The 24,289-nt window shown below is 40.5% G+C and overlaps 1 protein-coding gene across 13 annotated transcripts in view; it reads right to left on the reverse strand.

The window, feature by feature from the left end:
* The window catches only part of ULK4 (unc-51 like kinase 4), a 651,508-nt gene that overhangs the window by 28,234 nt on the left and 598,985 nt on the right, over window positions 1-24,289 (reverse strand). The window contains exon 36 of one of the 13 annotated variants that reach the window (XM_078151689.1): window positions 1,807-4,829. The exons of the other annotated variants lie outside the window; for them this stretch is intronic. Within the exon in view, the coding sequence (XP_078007815.1) occupies window positions 4,827-4,829 (3 nt within the window). The 3' untranslated portion in view covers window positions 1,807-4,826. Of the gene's footprint in view, window positions 1-1,806; window positions 4,830-24,289 lie in introns of those variants that run through there. 13 annotated transcript variants of the gene reach the window in all.

The following is a 24,289-nucleotide window of genomic DNA, read 5'->3' on the forward strand; positions in this document are numbered from 1 at the left end:
TTATTTTCATGGTGACCCCCCCCCCAATTAGACTATGTGTGCCCAAAGAACAGGGACTGTCTTAGTCCCTGACAGGCTCTTAGTCCCTGGAACACAGTAAGTGCTAAATAAATGTTTGTTGATTGACCAATGCATTTTTGTACCTTAAAGCTTGACATATACACTAGCTATTAGAATGATTCCCTAGAGAGTTGCTGGGGGGCGCTGAGAGATTCTAGGATTGGCCCGTGGCAGGGAACACAACTAAACACTGTCAGGAGCGCCCTCCAAAGTCAACCCTCTTTTCACCATTTGAGGCTGCTTCTTGAATACAGTTATAATTTTTCTTGCTTTGCAAAATGTTGATGCTAGAAGTAGAAAGAATCCTGAATTCTTGACTTTCGTGTGAGAGAGATTTTAACACGCTGCGGACCTCAGCTCTGACTTGTGAGTGGGCAGAGACATAATGCTCTGGAGGGCCCAGGAAGGATTGTTAATGCCTCATCATCCCTGCTTGCTGAACTGTCTTATACAGTCCAGACAAGTCTGGAAATGCTGGGCCAGACGGACGGTCCTCCCCCAAGGTGGCAGTGGCATTTCCGATCATCTTAGTGGAGTTCACTCAGTGGACGCCAGTCACCCACGTGTGCTGATGTCTTGGTGACTGCCAGGGACTTCTGGGTTTATGACTCAGGGATCACATTTGCTACCTCTTCAGCCTACAGTCCCACTGCCTACAATGTAGGCCCATTCAAATAGACCCGGGCTGGCTTGTCCAGCCTCTTCTCATTTGCTGAGTTTCGGTCTCAGAGGGTTCTCTGCATTAGAGGCCTCTGGACCTGTCTGTGCCAATCTGCTGCTTTTCTCTTCTTTACCAAGCACAATTCTAGGCAAGGATGAACACACAAACCACTGAGGTTCTGTGCTGCAAATACATAAATGTTCAAAGTGAAGGTTAAAATAACATAAAATAATGAAGGGTAATGACAGTGAATGGGACAGATCCCTTTTCATCACGGACACAGCACAACTCCATCATTTCTCATTAACACAGCAGCCAAGCCAAGAATGGACAGGCCAGGCCCCTCAACCTGAAGCTATCTGTAAACCAGGGAAAAGGGGAAAGCATGTGCACATGTATGTGTCTGTAGGTTGGGAGGCCACGTAGAATACTCTACACGTGTAGGTACATATGTGTATATGTGTATATATGTACATGTGCGTTTGAAATGCAAGCTGTGATTATTGGAGGAACCATATATGATATACGTATGAGTATTTATACATACATGTGTCTATATTCATACATGTGGGTATAAATAAGATAGTAGGATTTCAGACTGAAAGTAGGAAGACAACAGGATGTCTGTGACTGATAAGACAAAGCTTGGAACAGTGACACCTTGTTCCATGTAAAGACAAAGTCCGGTACTTGACATTTCATATGACTGGGCAGAAAGGGCAGCCTCTCTTTTGAGCTTGGGATAACCTACAACATTGGGAGCTTGGGAAAATGTGGATTGCGGAACCATGGGAAGGGCAGGGAAGGCAGAGAACTCTGGGTGTTAGCTCCCTGTTTGCTTCCTGCTGGCAGCTGAAAAAGGGAGGTGAGGGAAGGAAAGAATACGTTTCCAAGGGCATCAAACAAGAGGTTAGCATCCTGCCTCTGGCCCTACAGGGCTCCCCCCCTCCTCCCTGTTTGGTGACTTCCCTGGTCTGGAAACTCCCATTTCTCTCTTTAGACAACAGTCATAACAAGGAATTTAAGTAATAAGACTTATTTTTACAAGTTGGTTCTGTCCAATGGAGGTATGCAAAGGTCAGTCAGTCAGTAAATAAACATTTATTAACCACCTACTACGTACTGAGCACTGTGCTAAGTGCTGGGGATACAAAAATAGGAAAAAGACAGTCCCTGCCCTCAGAGAGCTTACAATCTAATGAGGGAGCCAACATGCAAATAAATATATGCAAAGCGAGCTATGTACAGGATAAACAGGGAAATAATTAGGAGGGGAAGAAAGAGCAGAGAGATGAGACCACTGTTTTAGCCCTGCTGCTTTCCTTTGATTCTGAGGATTTCTCCTCATTCCTGTAATGGCCAATTCTATTTCAATGTGTTCATACCCTGCAGCCTCTCATGTAGAAACTAAGTGGTTTCTTCCAGTACAATAAATAAACATGCAGTGCCCATCCTATAAGTCAGCAAAGTCTACAGCTGCCTATGACCGGCACAGGGGCTGCAGGGAGGAACGGACACTTACTGCGTCTGACATCAGAAGCGCTGGGATCCACTCCTGGCTCCCATGGGCGGCAAAACCTCAGTTTCCTCAGGAGTGAAATGACCACATTGTGTGCAGAGAACTGACAAAGCCCCCAGGGCAGAGGGTGGACCCCCTGTGGCGAGTTTACGGGAGGAGTGGCTGAGAGTTGTACAGGATAAGCAAGCACAGAGGGGATGCATGTCTGTCTTTGGAAGGAAAGCCCACAATGAAGAGATCAGAAATGTGTGGAGGACCATATGTGCCTAGTTTTACACGGCCGCCAGGGAGGGGGGAAATTCACTACATAAAAATGCAGGCTGTTATTATCATATGGGCCCTAAAAGGGAGCCCATCCCCACTGGCTCACTCCAGTGTCAGGAAGGTGCCTTTGATTTAAGGCACTGAAGGCTGGAAGAGGATGGGAAAGCTACCTGAGAGGGCCCTGAGACAGCAGGACTCTGGACACATGGGTGTGGAGGGGGACAGGAAGGCTGGCAGAGGTCTGGAGAGCAGGCCCAGGCAGGGATCCATATCAGGGGCCCTGGGCAGCCACAGGATACACTGGGGGGAGGAAAGGGAAGCAGTGGCGTGTGCCTACTTCACACATTTTCCCAGGGCTGGTCTATATTCTTTATGAGTAGATAGCTGTCTGATCATTAACCTGTGGCCTATTATGAATTAGCAGTGTCATTAAACTAAGAAACTGTCTTTGGGGGGCACATCTGTCCAGCATACTCCGCTCCCTGTGCAGGTTAAAGATACAAAAAAGGTCAGGTCTGCTCATTGCCCCAAGTAATTACCTGGGCAAGATAGAGGGGCTGGGGGAGAAGGAAGGAGACGGGGAGCAGGGGAGGGAGGACAGAAGGGAAGAGGAAGTAGGGAAGAAGTTTGGTTTGGTGCAAAGTGGGGCAACTATTTCACCTCACTATCTTATCAGTTCAATGAGGAGAGGGGTTCTGTATCAATTGCTCAAAGATAGCAAAGACTTGGAAAGGTATACTTTGTCTCACCTTAGGGCTGGCCCTGAGCAGAACTGCACGGGCAGGGCTTGGTTGGCTTTGTCCCTTTGTCTACCCTCCCCAACTCTGACCGTTCCCATTTGGCTTCCCAAGCTCCACTAATGCTGTAATAGCTCTTTCCTAGGTCCCCCGTGGAAGAACTCCCCTTAGACGGGTACATTTGGGTGGTATGCCACATTCCAGACTCTCTTGGCCCCTCCCCTCCAGTCCACAGGTACTTGTCCATCAGTGAAAGGTAATGGGTGACATCCAGAACAACTGCAAGGATATTCCTCCTCCCTCTGCTTCTTGCATTAATCCACAGGCCCGTTTCTGACTTCCAAGTGGCCAATGGAGACAGTATTTTGGTTCTTAGTTTTCTTCTCTCAGGAGAGGTCCATGACTGAGCTAGAACTACGTTAACTGCCCATGGTCACACAGCTCTGCCAGGCACAGAAGCAGAGCTGTAAACAGGTGGAAGCTAAGGCAAACAGGTAGAGCGGCTGCAGTCTTGGTAAGCAGTGAATCTCTTCCTTATTCCATTGGCGTGATGACCTCGGCCCATTCATCCTCCCATGTGATTCTTACCAGGAGCTCCACAGAGGATCTGCACCTGGTGGCTCGGCCTTCCTTGGGGTCGCTGTGCCTTCATGTGCTTGGGGACGTGTCTGGGCTCCCTCCCTCCCACGGGAGGGCTGCTGCCCCCCTCCCCCCCAGTCTTTTTCCAAAGCACACATTTTCCTTGGCAATTCTTGGGCGTAGCTCAGAACTGAAGTATATGCGGTCATCTGCTTATCTCTCTCAGTTCTCTCTCCACTGCTCTGGGTCTCATCTAGGACCTGGATCCTTTAGTGATGGGTGATTCTCAAAATGGCCACCATCCAACATCACTGGGAAAACAGGCATCAAAAAAAGAGCTGTTTGTGTTCCAAGGAGCACTTTGGGATCACTGAAAACACTGCTGTCTTCCAAATGCAATCCAGAAACTCTCTTTCTCATTGAATTTTGGGTCTAAATCATGTAGCCAATGAGTAAACAAACATTTATTAAGTGCTTACTAAGTGTGGCACTATGCTAAGCACTGAGGATAGAAAGGCAGATAAAAATATACCCTGCCCTCAAGGAGCTCCCAGTTGAATGTGGAAGATAACAGGCAAAAAGTTCTATTATACAAGATATACAGATGTGTATATATTATATGTGTATATACATACATGCACACACATATATACATACAGATATCTTTTTTCTATTTTATTAAAAGATTCACATCTGTCAGATTCTTAATAAAAAAATTAAAAATTAGAAAGTAGGTAACTACTGAGGTTTCTCTCAACTGCCCTTTTTGAGTAACAGCATCATTTGTGATTTTTTTTTCCTGTTAAAAAAAAAATCTTCCCCTCCTTGAGCTGTGCTGTAAAGTAATCCCTTTATCCTTCCAAGACTGTTGTTTCAAGCAGGTAATTTCCTTGGTGTCAACTTGATATGGTCTGGCTGCTCTTCCAGACATCATCTTCAAATGTGCCATTCCAGCATACTCATCAGGGATCGAAGTGTTAAGTGTCCCAATGTGGTGGTTCCGCTATTACTGATGATGAAAACAGATTGTTACAGAAACACACAAATTTGTTCTATTTTTCTATCTGTTGTCCTGCCAGTCTAATCTCTAAACTGAGAGCCAGAACAGGCTGTTCCTGTGTTTTCTCTTACAGCGCTCTGACTGAGATGCCCCTGCCTCTCTGACATTTTTTTTCTCATCGCTGATTAGTAGTAACTCTCGCTCCCTGGAATTTCACACAGCACCGGACTACCTCTCCCATCTACTATCATGCATTATTGTATATGGTAGCTACCTGTTTATATCCTATCTTTTTTGCGGGGGAGGAACTGTAAATTCCATGTGGAGATCTAACTTTTGGATGTTCACAGCACCTCTGCACACCCTGATGTGACATGCCACAAAGGTGGAACTGAACTGAATTGAATTCATAAGTGACTGACTTTGGCCTAGCGACTTAGCACTCCCTCCATGTATGCAGACTGCATTCATCATTAAAGACTTGTATAAAAGGAAAAGAGAACAGGCTTGTCATATGGGGAAACTGAGGGACTACAGATAGTTTCATGGGCTCCACTGACAGATGCCCTTGACACATCACAAGAAACAGAGCAAGGCCTCCAGCACACAGGTCGGATCCTTTATGAAAAGATTTATGGAAAGACAAGGACAAGAATAAGACAAGATGAAAAGGGTGTGGATAGGTTGCTTCATTGTAAATCTTTAAACTCCGAAGAAGTCTGTATGCTATTATGGAGAGCAGAAGAAGGGGTGAAGTGAAGAATCCCTGTAATTGCCTCCTCTAAGGGAAATTGGGGTTTGGGGATCCAGGTAAATAATTCAAATCAATAAACGTTTATTAAAAATCCCTACTTTGTGGAAGGTGCAGTAAGATGTAAAAAATCAACACGGCCCCATCATTAGGAAGAAATGTTGGCAACCTGAAACCTAAAGGGAAAAAGCCAGAACCTGGGCTTACTGGTGGAGGGAAACAGTGGCACGTCAAGTGCAGGAGGTCTGCTGTGTCCTGTGACAACATGAGATGCTATGTAGCTCAGGATCAGAAGCACAGACTTGGAGGGCTAGAAGGAACCTCAGAGCATGTTGCTGTTAGTCAGCTGTTTTTTCAGTCCTGTCCAAATCTTTGGGACCCCATTTGGGGTTTTCTTGGCAAGGACACTGAAAAGTAATTTGCCATTTCCTTCTCCAGCTCATTTTAGAGATAAAGTACCTAAGGCAAACAGGGTTAAGTGACTTGCCCAGGATCCTACAGCTAGTACGCATCTGAGGTCAGATTTGAACTCAGGAGGTAAGATTTGAACTCAGGAAGGCATCTTCCTGAGCGCTAGGCCTGGCATTCTATCCACCGTGCCACCTAGCTGGTCCAATTCTCTATTTTATAGGTGAGGAAACTCAGACACTGACATCTGGTTTTGCTCAGGTCAGCCCTTCCTGTCATCTCCTCTCATTCTGATGAATGAGAAGGGTAGAAGCTGAAGCTTTATGGACCAGTAATGGCATGTTCCCACAAGAAACTTTTCACTCAATTGCAAGAGAGTCTTGGTAGTCATTGATTTGAAGGTGCTTCTGAATCTAATTCAAATTCAAAGGCATAGCCAGAAGTTTTCCACTGAAGGAAGGAAGGAAATAATGTGAGAAGGAGCTTTCAAATAGTAATGATGCTACAGCCTTTCCAAAATGGTGCCTCCTGCCACCTGCCTACACAGCATCTCTGGAGCAAGGCCACATGGGAGGGTGAGGGAGGAGCCTGCTTTTGAGCTCACCGGGGTAGGGGAATTTGAGCTTTGGATTTACGGACACCCAGGGGCTATTGAATACAAAGGGTTCTTTCCTATTCTGAGCTTATGCATTCTCTTCCCCTTCCCAAAGAGTACGGGGAGGTAGGGAGAGAGAATGGAACAGATGCCCAAATCCTACCCCCAAGGAGCAGCCTAAACACCACTAAATCCACAGGGACTGTATGTCCTTAATTTGACAATTGCCATGGAGACACAGCTCTGAATCGCTGTCCCACAGAGAAAGAATGAAAGGGTCTTACAGGTAGATTGGGTTAAGTCAGTGTGAAACAGCTTGTAAAATGGGAGTCCAGCTGCTGCAGCTTTTGGTTCCGGGCTTCGGGACACCTTTTTATTACTTTTTGGGGCCGTCAAATGCTTGCTGAGACACGTTAAGCTGCATTCCCACAGTAGACAGTGATGTCTTTCTTCACAAGGTGACTCATTTTTTTTTTCCTTTCTGCTCTGATACCCTGGAGTACTCTCCCTCCCCACCTACAGTTCTTACAAAGCATTTTCCCTGTTGAGTATGTTAGTTCTTCCTTAACTCACATACCTTTTCTTCTTGGTGGGTGAATTCATTGCTCCTACAGGAGAGACCCCTGAAGCTATGTACTCACTTGGTCACTCTGCAAGGAGGGTCCAGCTAAATTTCTGCACAGAATTCTACCAGTGCCTCTCATTCTTCACTCTTCCTATATGGCCTCGTTTAAATTAACAAATGGGTGAGATGAGGCTATGGAGATCTAGCTTAGCCCTAAGACCTGTGTCTCAAAAAATGACCAGTGAAATGTAAGCTCCTTGAGGGCAAGGGCTATTTTGTTTTTGTGGTACGAGCTTCTGGCAAACAGGAGGCACTTAATAACTGTTGAACTGAACTAACTGGTCACCTACTCACCTGACCTCTGATAGAAACTGTCTCTAAGTGATCTTATGCCCTGATCCACGGGGACTTATGCCTTGCCAAACATTTTCCTGTTCAAGACCCCTTTGAGTCAGAAATTCAAGCAAGCTTTATTATCTTCCTATAAAAATAGTTCTGCACAGGTTTCAGAATAGATTATGATTCTGAAGACATTTTGGAGGAGCACATTACCTCATTATTTGGTGTTCAGAGTGCAACCACCACAGACAGGGTGTTCCCTGGAAACAGGTGATTTCATCCACCTTCACTAACTTCATTAATAATTTAAAGCAAACATGATAGAGTCACTTCCTTATGCACATCACTTGAATGAAAAGTGACTGTCTGATCCAGGTCCTTAGATGGTGCAGTGGAGAGAGTATCAGGCCTGGAGTTAGGAAGACTCATCCTCAAGAGATCAAATTCATTCAGACACTTACTAGCAAGTCACTCAACCCTGTCTGCCTCAGTTTCCTCATTTGTGAAATGAGCTGGAGAAGGAAACAGCAAACTGCTGCAGTATCTCTCCCAAGAAAACCCCAAATGGGGTCACCAAGAGTTGGACACTATTAAACAATAACAAAGCATGAAGAAGAAACCTATCCCAGGAGATTCTGGTGGAATTCAACAAATACTGAAGAGGGCCTACTGCACGTATAGTGCTGTGCTTGGCCAGGGTTAATCCCTGTTTCAATAGGACACGTTATGTCAGATATTAACTGATACGGTGCCCACCAACAGGGCTCAAGACAAAAGCACTCCTCTAAAGCAGGAGTAGAGTTCTTAATCTTTTTTGTGTTGCGGACCACCCCTACCCTCTGTCAATAATCAGGGAAGTCTATGGCATCTCAGATCAAAGCTTTTAAATGCATAAAATAAAACAATAGTGGAACAGAGCAGGGAAGCGAGAAATGCTCCACGTAGTTAAAGCTAGGAAGCATCTCCCCAGTAGCCACCATGGTTCTCTTACCAGCAATAATACTCGGGTACTTACATAGCCAAGCTCATTATAGATCCTAGGCTGGCCTATGACTTCTCCTAGCTTATCCTAGGCTAGGATAGATATAGCCTAGCATAGAATAGCCCAGGACCTAGGCTAAAAAATTGGTGGGCTTATTCATGGAACCTAGAACCCTTTGGTGCTGCTAAAAACTCGTGGTGATGAGTCTTGGAGGACTGGACAGACTTCAGTCTTCAACCGTGATACACGCTCACTATGTTCCTATATACAGGACGTTCTGATGGTTTCAGTGTAGTGTAAAAGCTTCCCGTAGCACTTACGCTTTTGGAACACCCAGTTTAAAGCCGTTCCCTTGCTTAATGTTCTAAGTGCCTATGAGACAGAAGGATGGCAGAGGAAGGGAGCTGGGAAGATGGATGAGGCAGTGAGCAGAGGGGCCTTGGGATTCAAACTGAAGCTGCCTGGCTGGTGGCTGCCGATGTTCCCAGGACACACTGGTACTTCCAACTACAGTGGCACCAACTGACACAGAGCTGCTTCTGAATGAACCACTGTCCAACAAAACAGCCCATTTGTTTCCATCAGCGTAAAAGGCAAAGGAGATGGAATAATCATGGTATCCCCTGTTGGGGAATGGCAAGAAAATGGTGGCCAGCAACACTGGTTGGTAAATGGCTAGTGTGGTGGTGATCAGACATCTCTATTTCTCCCTAAAAAGAACATTGGTACAGTTTTAAGGAGAGTTGCTGATACTTCATTTGCAGTTTAAATGATGTTTGTGATCTTGCCAAGCCTATGATCTTCTTCTGTGGAGTTAAGATACCTACAAGGCTTTCCCTCTTCACCCCAGCAGGTTAGACAACTTGCTACATAAAAGAGCAATTTTAGAGCATTTTCTTGGGATGCAACAAATAAATAAATAAATAAATCCAACTTTGGTATGAATTTTGCTTTTAAGGTGTTTGTTTTAGTTGACCTAATATTTAGATGCCTTTGTGGTGAATGATCAAGCATATGGAAGCAAAGTAGTAAATCACAAGATCAAACTTACAGAGATTTTTACCTAGAAGATCAAAGCTCCTCCTCCCTCTATTCTTATTACAGAAGTATCTGGCAGAGGGGGAAATCACTTCTTTTAAGAAATACCTTTTTCAAAGAAAGATTAGAATAAGGCTCTTAAGAGAAGTCCCAAAGACTGGGAGGATGAAGGGTGGGGAGAAATCATTAAAGGATTCAGGGTACCTTTTTTCTGCCAGCCCAGGCAAGTTATTACTACTGGATGGATCCAAATGTCTTAAAGTTGAAAATACAATAAAACAAATCGCAGGTTTCAATTAAATTCCATTTCAGAGGGACAGACACTTGACATCTGCAGACACTGATGGCCTTACTTAGATACGAACTTTCCTGACATGTCTAAAGTCGAGAGGGATTGTGCCAATTATCGAAACCTGGGGTGCTTTCCCCCCACTTCTCTTCTCCAAGCTCTATTTCACTGTTGCTAGTCGCTCTCATCAGAGCCCTGCTCTGGCTGGAGCCTTAAGGTGGCTGTATAGTCAGCCATCATAGTTAATTGGGGCAGTTCCATCATCGGCACAGAATTTATCTATAACATCAGTATGAACTGAAAAAGGCCAAGTGTAAGATCTCATACACTAATTATAAACAAAGGACCAGAGAGATATGAAGTCCATCTCTTAAGGCTCAGATTCTTTTCTTTGTTAAAAGACTATGCTATAGACTTCTGGGTCATGTAAGCAATGAGATGGAGGACTATACATTTTCTCTGATCCCCACAAACCTTCATGGGTCTCCCAGAAGAATGAGACAGGAGAAAAAAATTAACAGCATAATGCAGGGAATAATAGAAGAAAACTTAGCAGAACTTTTGAACATAGGAAATGGTGCCTCCAGAAGAAAAATCCAAGGTTGTAAACTCAAAGACACATAGTGATTAAATCTGACAATTCGATTCAGAAACAAGAAGCTCTGCAAGGGATTAAAACAAAAAAAAAACCTTTCAAATACAAAGGAAAGGAAATTTGAATAACACAAGATTACTCTGCACCCACCAGAAAACATAGGAAGGAATAGAATGTGTTCAGTAGAACAACGGAGCTCAGCCCAAGGTGACCCACCTGAATAATCTGGGCTTAATCATATATGAAAAAAAGTAATAAAAAGGCAGTTGAAACATTTTTAGAAAGAAAACCAAACCCAAAGAGGTTATTTGCTTCTGGAATTACCCTAAACAATAGAAATTCAGGAGGAGAGAAAAAAGTACAGCAGCCAAGGATGGCAACAACAGTAGAGTGAAGGCAGAGAGAGACCAGTAAGAAACTTTTTTATAAATGTACAAAAAGAGGCAGGGATAAAGGTGGGGAAGTCTGGTGGAGGTAACAATGAAGAGGTGGGCATAGAGTATTATGTATAGAACCTGGTGACATCTTGCCTACAGGTGAATCAATTTTTTTATGTGTGTGACTACATTACAACATGGGAGGGTATGTGAAGAGGAAGAGAGGGAAGCAGGGGATAGAAAAGAACATGTGATGTGCTGGGGTCAAACCAAGGGATAGCAATGAGGGGAAGGTGACCCTTGTGGTCTCAGAAAGAGAAGACCTTGTAGGAAAATGGGTGAGGAGGAAAGGTAAAGGATTGGAAAGGATTGGAAGGAGACCTTATTTTGGTGTGGGAGGGGATTCCTTTGATGAATGCTCCTATGGGTGAAGACAGATGGTCTGTGAAGGCTGAAAATGTTATAAGAAAACTAAAAGTTTGAAAAACATTTTTTTAAATAGAAAATATAAGGCATCTATGGCCAAAAAACAACTGACTGACCTGGAAAGCAGAATAACATGGGATAATTTAAGAATCACCAAATTCCCTGAAAACCCAGACCAAACAAAAAATCTGGAAATGTATTCCAAGAAATCATAAATGAAAATTGCTCAGTCACAGTAGAGGGCAAAGTGAAAATAGGAAGAATCTACTAATCACCTCCTGAAAAATCCCCAGAAAGAAAAGTCCAAGGAATGTCATAATCAAAATCCAGAGCCTCCAGGTCAACAAAATTATACTGCAAGAAACAAAGAGTTCAAGTAACAAGGAACTAGTTAGGATCCCACAAGATTTGGCAGCAAGTATCAAAAAGAAAAGAAAATATTGAAATATGATATTCCTAAAAGATAAAAACTTAAAACAAAAACAATTTATTGAGCTATGCTCAATATAATCCTACAAGGGGAGAAAAATGCCTCTTTAATAGGAGACCTTCAGACATTCCTAATGGAAAGACCAGAGGTGAATAGAAACTTTGAACTGCAAAAGCAGGAGACAACTGAACCTAGGAAGGTAAATACATTTGAGCAATCAGAAGGGGCTAAACAATGACGAACTGGTTACAGTATAATATGGGGAGAAGAGGGAAATATCTCCTTAGAATACTTATATGTTGAAGAGTCACAAAAGGAGCTGAGAAAAAGAGACCTTGGGGATAATTTTGTTCTCTTTGGGCAATCTGAATAGAGGAAATAAAAGTGAAAAAAGAATATGCTAGGGAAATAATTAAGAAGAAGGGGATGAGACTATTTCTTTTGTTCAAATTTATTTATTTTTTATTAATTTATTTTGAGTTATCAACAATCACTTCCATAAGCTTTTGAGTTTTAAATTTTCCTCTCCCTCCCTAAGACGGCATGCAATCTGATATTGGCTACACATATACATTCATATTAAACATATTTTTATATTAGTTATGTTGTAAGGAAGAATTAGAACCCATAGGAGGAATCACAAGAAAGAGGAAACAAAACAAAACAGAAGAAAAAGAAAGAACAAACAGTATGCTTCGATCTGCATGCAAACTCCATACTCTACCATTTTGACTCCCGGAAGTCGAGACTATTTCTTATACAAATGTGCAAACATAGAAGGAGGAGTGAAGGGATGGGATAATTGGTTGGTTGTTGTCCTTCATTTTAGAAGAGAACCACAATATCACTATGCTAGAGTCAAGTTTTAGTGCATCCAGCTGTGGCTGATCAGACCAATATGAGCTCAGAATGTTCTATCACAGGTTGGGCACAAATAGTCTCTGTGAACATTTGGGGTGTATTCTCTAAGTCTGTGCATCTTGCGCTTCTCTTGAGCTATTTCAATTCTACTTTGTTCAGCATAGCAATCTCACTCTTATCTGAATTGGACAAAGAAGGGTTTGAACACAAGACACACCCATACATACTCACACAAAGAGGTTGTATAAAAATATGTGAGACTTAACAGGGAAACAGGCGGGGAAAGGGAGATGGGAGGAGAGAGTTTAAAAGGGAAGATAGAATGGGGTAGGAATAATCAGGTTGTGGTTTGTCCTTCATTCTTGAAGACCATGACATCAGGAATATGATGCCACAACTTGCAAATGAATTGGATTTGAGTGAAGGAGGGCTGTGCAAAGTCAATATTCTCATCTTCTCTTCTGGGGAAAGCAGGGATTAAAAAGCAAGAAAGAAAAGATAATAAACAGTGAACTGGGTCTGGAGAAGGGGATGAAAGGATGACAGAAGAGTAGAAATAGATCTTATCAATTATATAATATTAGTGTTGAACATATTCTTTCTTCACTATTTTCTTTGTAAACAGTCTGGCAAAAGAGTGAGAAAAAGTACAAGAGGATAAAATAAATGGTAATGTGCAACCGACAATCATTATTATGCATACAGATGGGCTGAAGTCACCCATCAAATGGAAGAGGATAACAGAATAGCTTAAACATCAGAACCCTCCCAAAATGTTTGGGTTTTTTTTTTTACTAGAAACACACTGGAGATATAATGATTCACAGAGGGTTAAAATAAAGGACCAGAGCAAAACTTTTTGTGATTTAGGACAATTCAAAGAAACAGTCATCAATTGTGATCTCAAGTAAGGCAATAGTAAAAATAAGAAACTGTTAAACAGTGAAGCTACACTATGCTAAAAGTCACTACGGGCAATGACATAATATCCCTAATTGAGATATTTGTACTGCATGGCATAGCATTCGATTACTTAAAGGAGAAGTTAACTGATGTACAGGAAGAAATGGGCAGTAAATTATAATGGCTGGGGAGATCAATGTACTGCAGTCAGACCTAGACAAATCTAATTAAAAGTTAAATGAGAGAAATTAAGAACTTCAATAGAATTTTTAAAAAAAATTAGCTCTCTGGTTATTACTGGATGGGAAACAAATATATTTCTTAGTTTGTATGGCACGTTTACAGAAGCTGATCATGTACTATGTCATGACAAGCTTATAAACAAATGTAAAAAAAAGAAGCAGAAATATCTAAAACACCCCTTTTGGTGCACAATATAATAAAAGCTACAATCAATAAAGGACCTTTGAAGAAAGGATTAAAATTTAAATGGTGACTAAATAATTAAAACTAAAGAATTGGTGGGTCAAAGAACAAATCAGAAAAATAACAGATAATTTCATCAAAGAAAATGATAAGATATTGCACCAAAACTTTTTGAATATAGCCAAAATCATCTACAGGGAAGAATTTGCAATTATAAACACCACCTTCATAAACCAAAGAGAGAAAGAACTGATGATTAAATGGAGCAGGCAACTGAAAAAAAAACCTAGGAAAAAAGCAACAAATACCTAAAAATAGAATTTTGAAAATCAAAGAAGATAATAGAAATTTAAGATAATTGAAAAAAAAAACTTGCTGAATAGATAAACAAAATTAAGAACTTTTTTATGGGAGTGGGTCAGAATACAAAATCCACTAGCTAATTTAATTTCAAAAAAAGGAAAACCAAATTGTCAATATAAAAAATTTCAGAGTTCACAACAAATGAAGAATAAAGGAAATCATTTAAAATTTTGCTGAATTAGATACCAATAAAATGGATAGCTTAAAGTATATGACTATTACAAAAATATAACATGCCCATTCTAAAGAACAAAAAAATAGATAATGTAAATAACTCTAGCTTTTAAAAAAATTGAACAAACCATAAATGAACTTCTCCACAAACAAAACAAAACAAAATAACAACCCAGGACTAGATAGATTTATAAGTCAACTATTCCAAACCCTCAAAGGATAATTAATTTTAATTTTATATTTCTAACAACAGCAAAAAAAGGAATGTAAGAGTCCATATAAAATTCCTTCTATAATACAATGATGGTCTTGATTCCTAGATCAAGAAAAGACAAACTAGAGAAAGAAAAGTATGGGCCAATATGGATGATGAATGTTGATCTAAAATGTAAAATTAAGTATTATCAAAGAAACAATATGTTAAAAAGATTATATATTATGACCAGGTTGGATTTATGGCAGAAATTAGTGGTTGTTTCAACGTTAGGAAAACTATTAGCATAAAGGACACTTTATTAATAACAAAAAATGAAAATCACATGATTATAACAATTGCAGGAAAACCTTTTGACAAAAATAAAGCATCCATTTCTAGTTTAAAAAAAATTAAAAAGCATAAGAACAAATGAACTTTTCCTTAATGAGATAAATAGTAATTATCTAAAATAAAGAACCAGCATTACATGCAAGAGAAAAACACCTGATGCTTTTCCAATCAGATCAGAGGTAAAGACGGCTATTATCACCAGTATTATTTGATATACTTCTAGAAATGTTATCAATAGCAACAACAAAAAAAATTTTTTCTTCTCAAGAAAAAGAACTCAAAGAAGTAAGTACAAAGAGGAAACACTATGATTACTTTTTGAAGACATGATGATGGGCTAGTTAAATTGCCATAGTTTGAACTAAAAAAAATCAACTGAAATAGTTTATAGTGTTAGCAAAGTAGCAAGATATACAATAAAACCAGGATGATCATTAGCCTTTTTAATATTATAAGTTAAGTCTAATTATGAAGCACTTATTAAGTGAATGCCAGGCACTGAGCTACGTGCAGAGAACACAAATACAAGAAATAAGAAAGATAATCCCTGCCCTAAAGGGGTTTATCATCTAGTGGGGGGAAGATAACGCTTGAAAGGAAGCTGAAAAGTGGGAGGTAGAGGTATGGGGAGGGTACCAGTTATCCAAAGTGGGTGGAGCATGTTGGAGAGTCAGGCTCAGAGTTCAGAGACCAATAAGAGAGTGAGCATGGCTAGCCTGGGCACTTCTTTTGAAAAGGAGGCTCTGGAAGGAGCTGACCATTTGGAAGAAGGGGCTACAGGGGTGGAGGGATCTACCAGGGAGGAAGGGCTACTTACTGGACATAATGGAGAAAGCTGGGGAGTCCTGAGAATCAGAAGTAGAACTTGGAGAGAAATATTACCATCAAAATGCCCCAGGAAGAGACAGAAAGAAATTCCATCCAAAATACCTACTGAGTTTACAATATAATCAGGAGCCTACTTATCAAGACAAACACAGGAATTGTATGAAGACAGAAATAAAGACAGACATACTTAAATAGTTGGAGGGAGATTAACTGCTCATTTACTTGAAGAAACAAAAGATTTTTTAAAGACCCTAGAGGCAAAAAATAAAAAAAAGGAAAGAAGACTCTGTAGGATCAAATCCCAAACTATGCTGCAAAGCAGTAATTATCAATATTATTTGGTACTAAACAGAACGAAAAAAAACCAACCCAGGAAAGTTGACTGGTGGAACAGATTAGATGTACAAGATCCGGAAGAAAAAAAACATAGAAGCATAGTGTTTGATAAACTTAAAGACAACAGCTATTAGGGTAAGGAATCAGAATTTGACAAAAACTGCTGGGAAAACTAGTGGAAAGTAGGTATAGAGGAAAATCTTACACCATATACTGCATTAAGCTCCAAATGGATACACATCCTAGATATAAAAGGTCACATCATAAATTAGAGCAAGATTGAAACATATACCTTTCAAAGACGGTATGAATTCTTGACCAAACAAAGAATAGAAAGGATGATAGGAAATAAAATGGGTCATTTCAATTACATAAAATTGAAAAGCTTTTGCACAAATAAAATCAAGGAAGTTAATATTAGAAAGAAAGTATCTGGGAAAAAATATGTGCAGCAAATTTCTCTCATGAAAATTTGATATCTAACATATATAGGGTACTGATGTAAATATATAAAAACAAAAGCCATTTCCCAATAAAGAAATGGTCAAAAGATATGAAACAATTCTCAAAGAGATGAAAAGCAATCTTTTAAAGAAAATTTCAATGTTTCAAGAAATCATAAATGAAAACTGCCCATATCTATCAGAACCAGAGGGCAAAATAAAGACAGACTCTACCAATGACCTCCTGAAGGGACTCTAAAAGAAAAAGTCCTATGCAATGACAAGGCCAAAATCCAGACCTCCCCTATCAAGCATCCAGAAAGAAGTATTTCAAACACCAAGAAACTACCATCAGGTTCACATAATACCTTGTAGGGTCTATTATAAATGAGTGGAGAGCTTGAAATACGTTATTCTAAAAGGCAAAAGACATATTTTTACAACCAAGAATAACTTATCTTGCAAAGCTAAGTACAATCAGAGAGTTGGAAAAAAGGATCTTAATGGAACAGAGAACTATCGAGCATTTCTGATGAAAAGACTAGAGCTGAGTAACAATTCTGAAATACAAATACAATAGTACAGAGAGACAGCATTAAATTTGAGAAATTGAATGATGACATAGTGCTAACATTCTATTGGGTAAGAAAAAATAATGGAACTTTCAGAAGCTTAATATCTTCATAGTGTACGAAGAGAGTGAAATAAGAAAACCAGAGGTTCTGAGGGTAGATTGGTTTTATTCTCAGAGTTTAAGAGGTGAAAGAGAAAAGAATGCAAAAGGAAGAACACACTAGTGTAGAAGTGATGAAGGGGGTGGAACTTGCTATTTCTTATAGCTGAATTAAGGTACATGAGAAAAAGAATATATAAAGAAAGAGATGGAAGAAGGGATGAGGGGAGTGGGAATAAGATAAACCTCACTCTTATCTAAAATGAAGGAAGGCTGAAGATGTGTATCATCACATGCATGTGAACATGCACACCCATAGGCACACACAGACTTTGGTGCAGAAATACATCAAATCCAACAAGAAAACAAGAAGGGATGGGAAGGGTATTAAAGAGGGAGGTTAACACTGGGGAGAGAATAGTCAAAAACATAATAAACCTCTTGATCCTGAAGGGTAATTAAAAACTGGGGGATAGGGTGGTGGTGGGGAGAAAAGGAAAGAACTAGAATATAAGAGGGGGTACTTTAGATTGCCTCAGATTAACAGCTGAATTGTGGCATATGAATAGAATGGAATATTACTGTTCTGTAAGAAATTTTAAAATAGATTATTTCAAAGAATTAGTATGAACTGACACAGAATGAAGTGAGGAGGCACCAGCAGAAAAATTTATATAAGGAGACCAGCATGATAAAGAAAACTAATTTCAAAAAACTCAAAAACTTTGATCAATGCAATCTTCAACCATGATTCCAGGGGACCCATAATAAAGCACTCACCCCCTTATAGAAAGGTGAAGGACACATGGTGCAGAAATATATATTTTTGACATGGACACTGCATGGATTGGTTTTGCTTGACTATGATTATTTGTCACCCCTCTTTCTCTGGGTTTTCAATTTGGACATGGGGCTGGGGAAGGATTAGCAACAGTGGTGCCCCATCCCTCCCCCCAAAAAGAGGGTTGTTATAACATTTTAAAAGGCACAGAAGAGTACAGAAGGAAATTTGGAAGTACAGACAAATTTTTATCTGTAAGCAAGATAGCTTTGAAAGTAACATGGAAACTTATTATATACTTTTTTTTAAAAGCAAGCAGCATGAATATAGAGTATTTTACATGAAATTATGAATCTTTTTTGTGTTCTGTTGTATGTGTGGAAATGTTTTTTATTTTTGTTTTTGTTGTTTAAATTCAGAATGAAAAAAAAAGTGAAATAATGCTCCAAAATGCTAAAAATAAGAAAAAGGCAAATTAAAATAACTCCGAGGTTCTACTTCATACCCATCAATTTGACCAATAAAAAAAGTTAAAAAGACAATTCTCGGTGGTATGGTGGGAAAACAGATGTACTAATAGACTACTGAAGCAACAGAAAATTGATCCAGTCATCTTGGAAAACAAATTGGAACTTTCTTCCAAAAGTTACTGTAACTGTGCATATACTCTTCAACCCAATGATACTGGTATTAGACACATACCTGAAAGAGATCAAAGAAGGAACTGTCTCGCAGATACAAAAATACCCATAAAAGCTCTTTTTGCTATATCAAAAGAATGGGAAACTAAAGGGATGCCCCCTAAAGAGTTGAATGGTTGAGAAAATTATGATATATGAATATTACGAAATATTATCAAGCACCAGGAAAGGATAAAAGGGGATAGATTCAGGAATACCTGAGATTTGCATGAACAGATGTGAAGCGGGCAGAACCAGGAGAACAATTTAAACAGTGACTACATCATGGGGAAGAAAAACAACACTGCAAGTCTTAAGAATGTTGATCTATACAATGACCAACTCAAGTCCAAAGGATTCATGAAGAAGCTTGCTTTCCAAACACTTCCTGATAGGTAATGGACAAAGCTAATATGCAGATTTGGTGGTTTAACTATGTTTATTTAGGGGTTTTTAAATTGTGGTGGGGCTTGGGGCAGCTAGGTGGCACAGTGGTTAGAGCACCAGCCATGAAGTCAGGAGGACCTGAGTTCAAATCTGGCCTCAGACCAAACACTTGACACTTACTAGCTGTGTGACCCTGGGCAAGTCACATAACCCCAACTGCCTACAAAAAATAAATAAATAAACAAACAAACAAACAAATAAATAGATAGATAGATAGATAGATAGATAGATAGATAGATAGATAGATAGATAAATTGTGGTGGGGGTGAGGGAGGGTTGTGATAGTAATGCAAAAGAAGAAGAAAAGAGCACCCACGAAACATTTTTTAAATGCAAAGAGAACAGAAGGAAGTTTAGAGGGAGACATAAAAAAACAACAGACAAGTTTAGAACCAATGTGTTGAACTAACTATATGCTTTTAGAAAACAAGCTGTGCCTAACAGAGAATTATGGATCCATATGCAATTCTCTTTTCTGTTCTTTATATATAGAAATGATTAAGTCTGTCAATGTCTGTCAAGTTCAAAATTACAGAAAAAGCAATTTTAAAAACCAGTCTGCTTAGTATACCAGATAGATGAATCAAAGGGCAAGCCTCCTAGCAGAAGAGTTTTTGAACTGAGTCTTTGTTTTAAAGTCATATTGAAGAACTCTTTTATTTTGTTAAAACAAGATATAATGAGAAGTTGACAGCCAAAAGATTTTCTTTGACAGTCAAAGAAAAGATGTCTTACACCCTCCCACCCCCATTATCCCTCTCCTCACCCAGGATCTCCTCTTTAAGATTTAGAGTCACATGAGGACCAAGATATTACTTGGTCCAGCACGTTCATAAGCCCTGACCAAGGTTACCAAGGTGATAATCAGCATAACTAGGGTTTGAACCCATGTCCTCTGACTTCCAGTCTTCTGGGCATGCTGAAATGACAGTGTTTCTTGAATTGCACTACAGCAACTCTTGACAAACAGGTGGAGTGTGCTGTGAGAGGAAAGAGTGCTAGGTCCAGAGTCAGAAGACCTGTGGCTGTGTGAGCTTGGGCAGGTTCTTCTACTTGTCTGAGCCTTGGTTTTTTCATGTGTGAAAGAGGGGGTTGCACTAAATGAACCCTAGGATTTCTTCCAGATCTAAATTTAGGATCTTGTGTTCTTATGACATGACAGAATGATGTGCTATTTGTTTTGATGCCAGGCAATTTGTATATTGGGGTGTGTGTGTGTATGTGCGCGCGTGCACGCACGCGCATGGGTGTGGATTGGCACCAGGCTCTGCTGGGAGCCATCCCACATGGAGCACACATGAGCATTATTTTTGGTGTGCTTTCCCAGTAAAGACGAGGAGCCTTCCAACTGAGCACCAAGGTGGAACTGAGAACACCTACAAATGCCACCAATCCTGCCTGATCAAAAATGAAAAAAGACACACTGATCTCAGTCTCTCCATTTGTGGCCATGAATAGGAGCTCTTAATCTCTTTGGGTTTGTTTTTTCCTGATCTTAAGAGAAAGATTAGGACAGGGTTGTTTCTTTGTGAGTTTAGAGAGATCAGGAGAGTAAGCCAGGGGTGTAAAGCCAAGATGGTGGAGTATAAGCCAGGATCCAGCTGAAATATCCCAACATTCCCCTCCAAACAACTTTAAAATAACACCTCAAGCTAAATTTTGGAGTGGCACGGCCAACAGAGAACTTTGTCAAAGAGGGACATTTTTCCACAACACCAGGGTGGGCGCAGGCCTGGAGTGTGGCAGGAGCACCAGGAATAGGCCTTGGATGTGGCCACAAAGACAGCAGCAGCAACAGTTTTGAGAGCTCTCAGCCCAGAGATGGTAAGAGGGAGTCAGACAACTGGTCAGGAGGAGATTACAGGGGATCTTTTGCTGGCACTGGGTGCAGCTGGCATTGACTGGCAACTACTGACCACACCCAGTTCCAGGGTGGAGAAGAGTACCTGTGGTCAGTCACAAGGGAGCAGGGGCCTTGGTGACAGTTATAGGGCCAAGAGAAGCACTTGTGGCTGCCGGGGGAGCAGGGGCCCTTCCTGGGTAAAGATGAGAGTACAGACCAGGAGAGCAGGGCTGGCAATTATGATCTCAGACAAAAAAAAACAAAAACAGACCTAATTAAAAGGGAAATTGCATTTTGCTAAAAGGTACCACAGGCAATGAAGTAATATCAAACATTTTTACAGCATGTTTCTCTAATAAAGGCTTCATTTCTAAATATATAGGGAACCAAGTCAAGTTTGTAAAAACAAGAGCCATTTCCCATTTCATAAGTGGTCAAAGGATATGAACAGGCATTTTTTTTTTTTGGTGAGGCAATTAGTGTTAAGTGACTTGCCCAGAGTCACACAGCTAGTGAGTGTTATGTGTCTGAGACTGAATTTGAACTCAGGTCCTCTTGGATCCTGGGCCTGTGCTCTACCTACTGTAGCACCTAGCTGCCCCCAGGCAATTTTTCCAAAGAAGAAATCAAAGCTATTTATAGTCATATGAAAAAAATGCTCTAAGTCAAAGAGAAAGGCAAATTAAAACAACTCTGAGGTACCACCTTACGCCTACAAAATGCTGGAGGGGATAAGGGAAGAAAGGTACATTAATGAACTATTGGCAGAGCAGTGAATTGGTTCAACCATTCTGGAGAACAATTTGGAACCATGCCCAAAGGACTTATAAAACTGTGCATACCCTTTGACCCATCAATACCACTAGTAGGTTTGTACCCCCAAGAGATCAAAGAAAAAGGAAAAGGACCTATATGTACAAAAAATATTTATAGTAATTCTTTTTGTGGTGGCAAAGAATTGAAAATAGAGGTGATGCTCATCAATTGTGGAATGGCTGAACAAGTTGTGGCTTATGATTGTGATAAAATATTATTGTGGGGGGGTGGAGCCAAGATGGAGGAGTGAAAGCAGTGACTTTCTTGACTTCTCCCCCAAACTCCTCCAAATACTCATAAAAAATGGCTCTAAACAAATTCTGAAGCAGCAGAACCACAAAATGACAGAGTGAAACAAATTTCCAGCCCAAGACAACCTGGAGGATTGATCAGAAAGGTGTATCGCACCGGGCTGGAAGCGCAGCCCAGCGTGGGCACACAGGCTGCAGCGGACCTGGAGCAGGCCTCAAGAGGACTGAATCTCGGGCAGCTGTGGTGGTTTCCAGACTCCTCAATCCACGAATGGCAAAGATAACTTAGAAGGTCAGTGGGAAAAGTCTGTTTCTGTCGGTGGTCAGAGAGGAAGGGGGGGTCTCAGCTCCATTCTCCAAGAGACTGGCCCTGGGGGGCACAGCTGCTTCCCGAGCTTCCGGCCCACAGACTGAGGGGGAATCCAGTGGCTGATCAGAGAGGGACTGCAGGGATCTCTTTGCCAGTGCTGAGGCAGGAATCTCTTGTGTGGATCTGGGTCACAGTTCTGGGGTGAGGAGGAGCGCTGGTGTGGTGGAACTTGTAGTGACTGTGGAGAGGAACCCCTCCTCACATTTATGGGACAGAAAGGAATACTTGTGGTCACAGGCCAGGAAAGGAGTAAACACCTCCCTTATCATACCACCTTGGAAGAACTGAAAATTTACAGGTCCCTACAAGTATCTCTGAAAACAGCTATACAAACCCCTGAAGCTTGGGACAGTACTCTCCACATTGGAAGCAGACTCTTACCTTAACAAGAGTTTAAAACTCAAGTAATTGGCGGGATCATGAGCAAGCAGAGCAAAAAGAGTCAGACTATATTATCTTACTTTGGTGAAAAAGAAGATCAAAATATACAACCAGAAGAAGACAACAAATCAAAGCTCCTACGTCCAAAGCCTCCAAGAAAAATATGAATGAGTCCCAGGCCTTGGAAGAGCTCAAAAGGGATTTTGAGAAGCAAGTAAGGGAAGTAGAGAAAAACTGGGAAGAGAAATGAGAGTGATGCAAGAAAATCATGAAAAACAAGTCAACAGCTTGCTAAAGGAGACCCAAAAAAATACTGAAGAAAATAACACCTTAAAAAACAGCCTAACCCAAATGGCAAAAGAGGTCCAAAAAGCCAATGAGGAGAAAATGCCCTAAAAAGAAAAATTGGCCAAATGGAAAAGGAAGTCCAAAAGTTACTGAAGAAAATACTTCCTTAAAAATTAGAATAGAGCAATTGGAAGACAGTGACTTTATGAGAAATCAAGACACTGTAAAACAAATCCAAAAGAATGAAAAATTAGAAAACAATGTGAAATATCTCATTGGAAAAACAACTGACCTGGAAAATAGATCCAGGAGAGAGAATTTAAAAATTATTGGACTATCTGAAAGCCATGATCAAAAAAAGAGCCTAGACATCTTTCAAGAAATTATCAAGGAAAACTGCCCTGATATTTTAGAACCAGAGGGCAAAATAGAAATTGAAAGAATCCACAGATCTCCTCCTGAAAGAGATCCCCAAAGGAAAACTCCTAGGAATATTGTAGCCAAATTCCAGAGTTCCCAGGTCAAGGAGAAAATATTACAAGCTGCCAGAAGGAAACAATTCAAGTACTGTGGAAACACAATCAGGATAACACAAGATTTAGCAGCTTCTACATTAAAGGACCCAGGGCATGGAATATAATATTCCAGAGGGCAAAGGAGATAGGATTACAACCAAGAATCACCTACCCAGCAAAACTGAGTATAATCCTTCAGGGGAAAAATGGTCATTCAGTGAAATAGAGGACTTTCAAGCATTCCTGATGAAAAGACCAGAGCTAAACAGAAAATTTGACTTTCAAATACAGGACTCCAGTGGAACATGAAGAGGTAAACAGGAAAGAGAAATCATAAGAGACTTATTAAGATTGAACTGTTTACATTCCTGCATGGAAAGATGAATTTGTAACTCATGAGAACTTTGTCAGTATTAGGGTAGTTGAAGGAAAAAAATTATGTATGTATATATAGATAGATAGATAGAGGGCACAGGGTGAGTTGAAGATTAAGGGGTCATATCTGGAGAATAAAATTAAGGGATGAGAGAGGATGATACTCAGAGAAGAAAGGGAGAGGTAGAATGGGGTAAATTATCTCACAAAAAAAACAGAAAAGTCTCTCACAGTGGAGGGGAAACGGGGAAGGTGAGAGGGAATGAGGGAATCTTATTCTCATAGGATTTGGCTTAAGGAGAGAATAACATACACATTCAATTGGGTATGGAAATCTGTCTTACCCTACAGGAAAATAGGGGGAGAAGGGGAC

This window comes from Phascolarctos cinereus, unplaced genomic scaffold (assembly GCF_003287225.1).
Source record: "Phascolarctos cinereus isolate Bilbo 61053 unplaced genomic scaffold, phaCin_HiC Scaffold_1;HRSCAF=81, whole genome shotgun sequence".
In the NCBI taxonomy this organism is placed as follows: Eukaryota; Metazoa; Chordata; class Mammalia; order Diprotodontia; family Phascolarctidae; genus Phascolarctos; species Phascolarctos cinereus.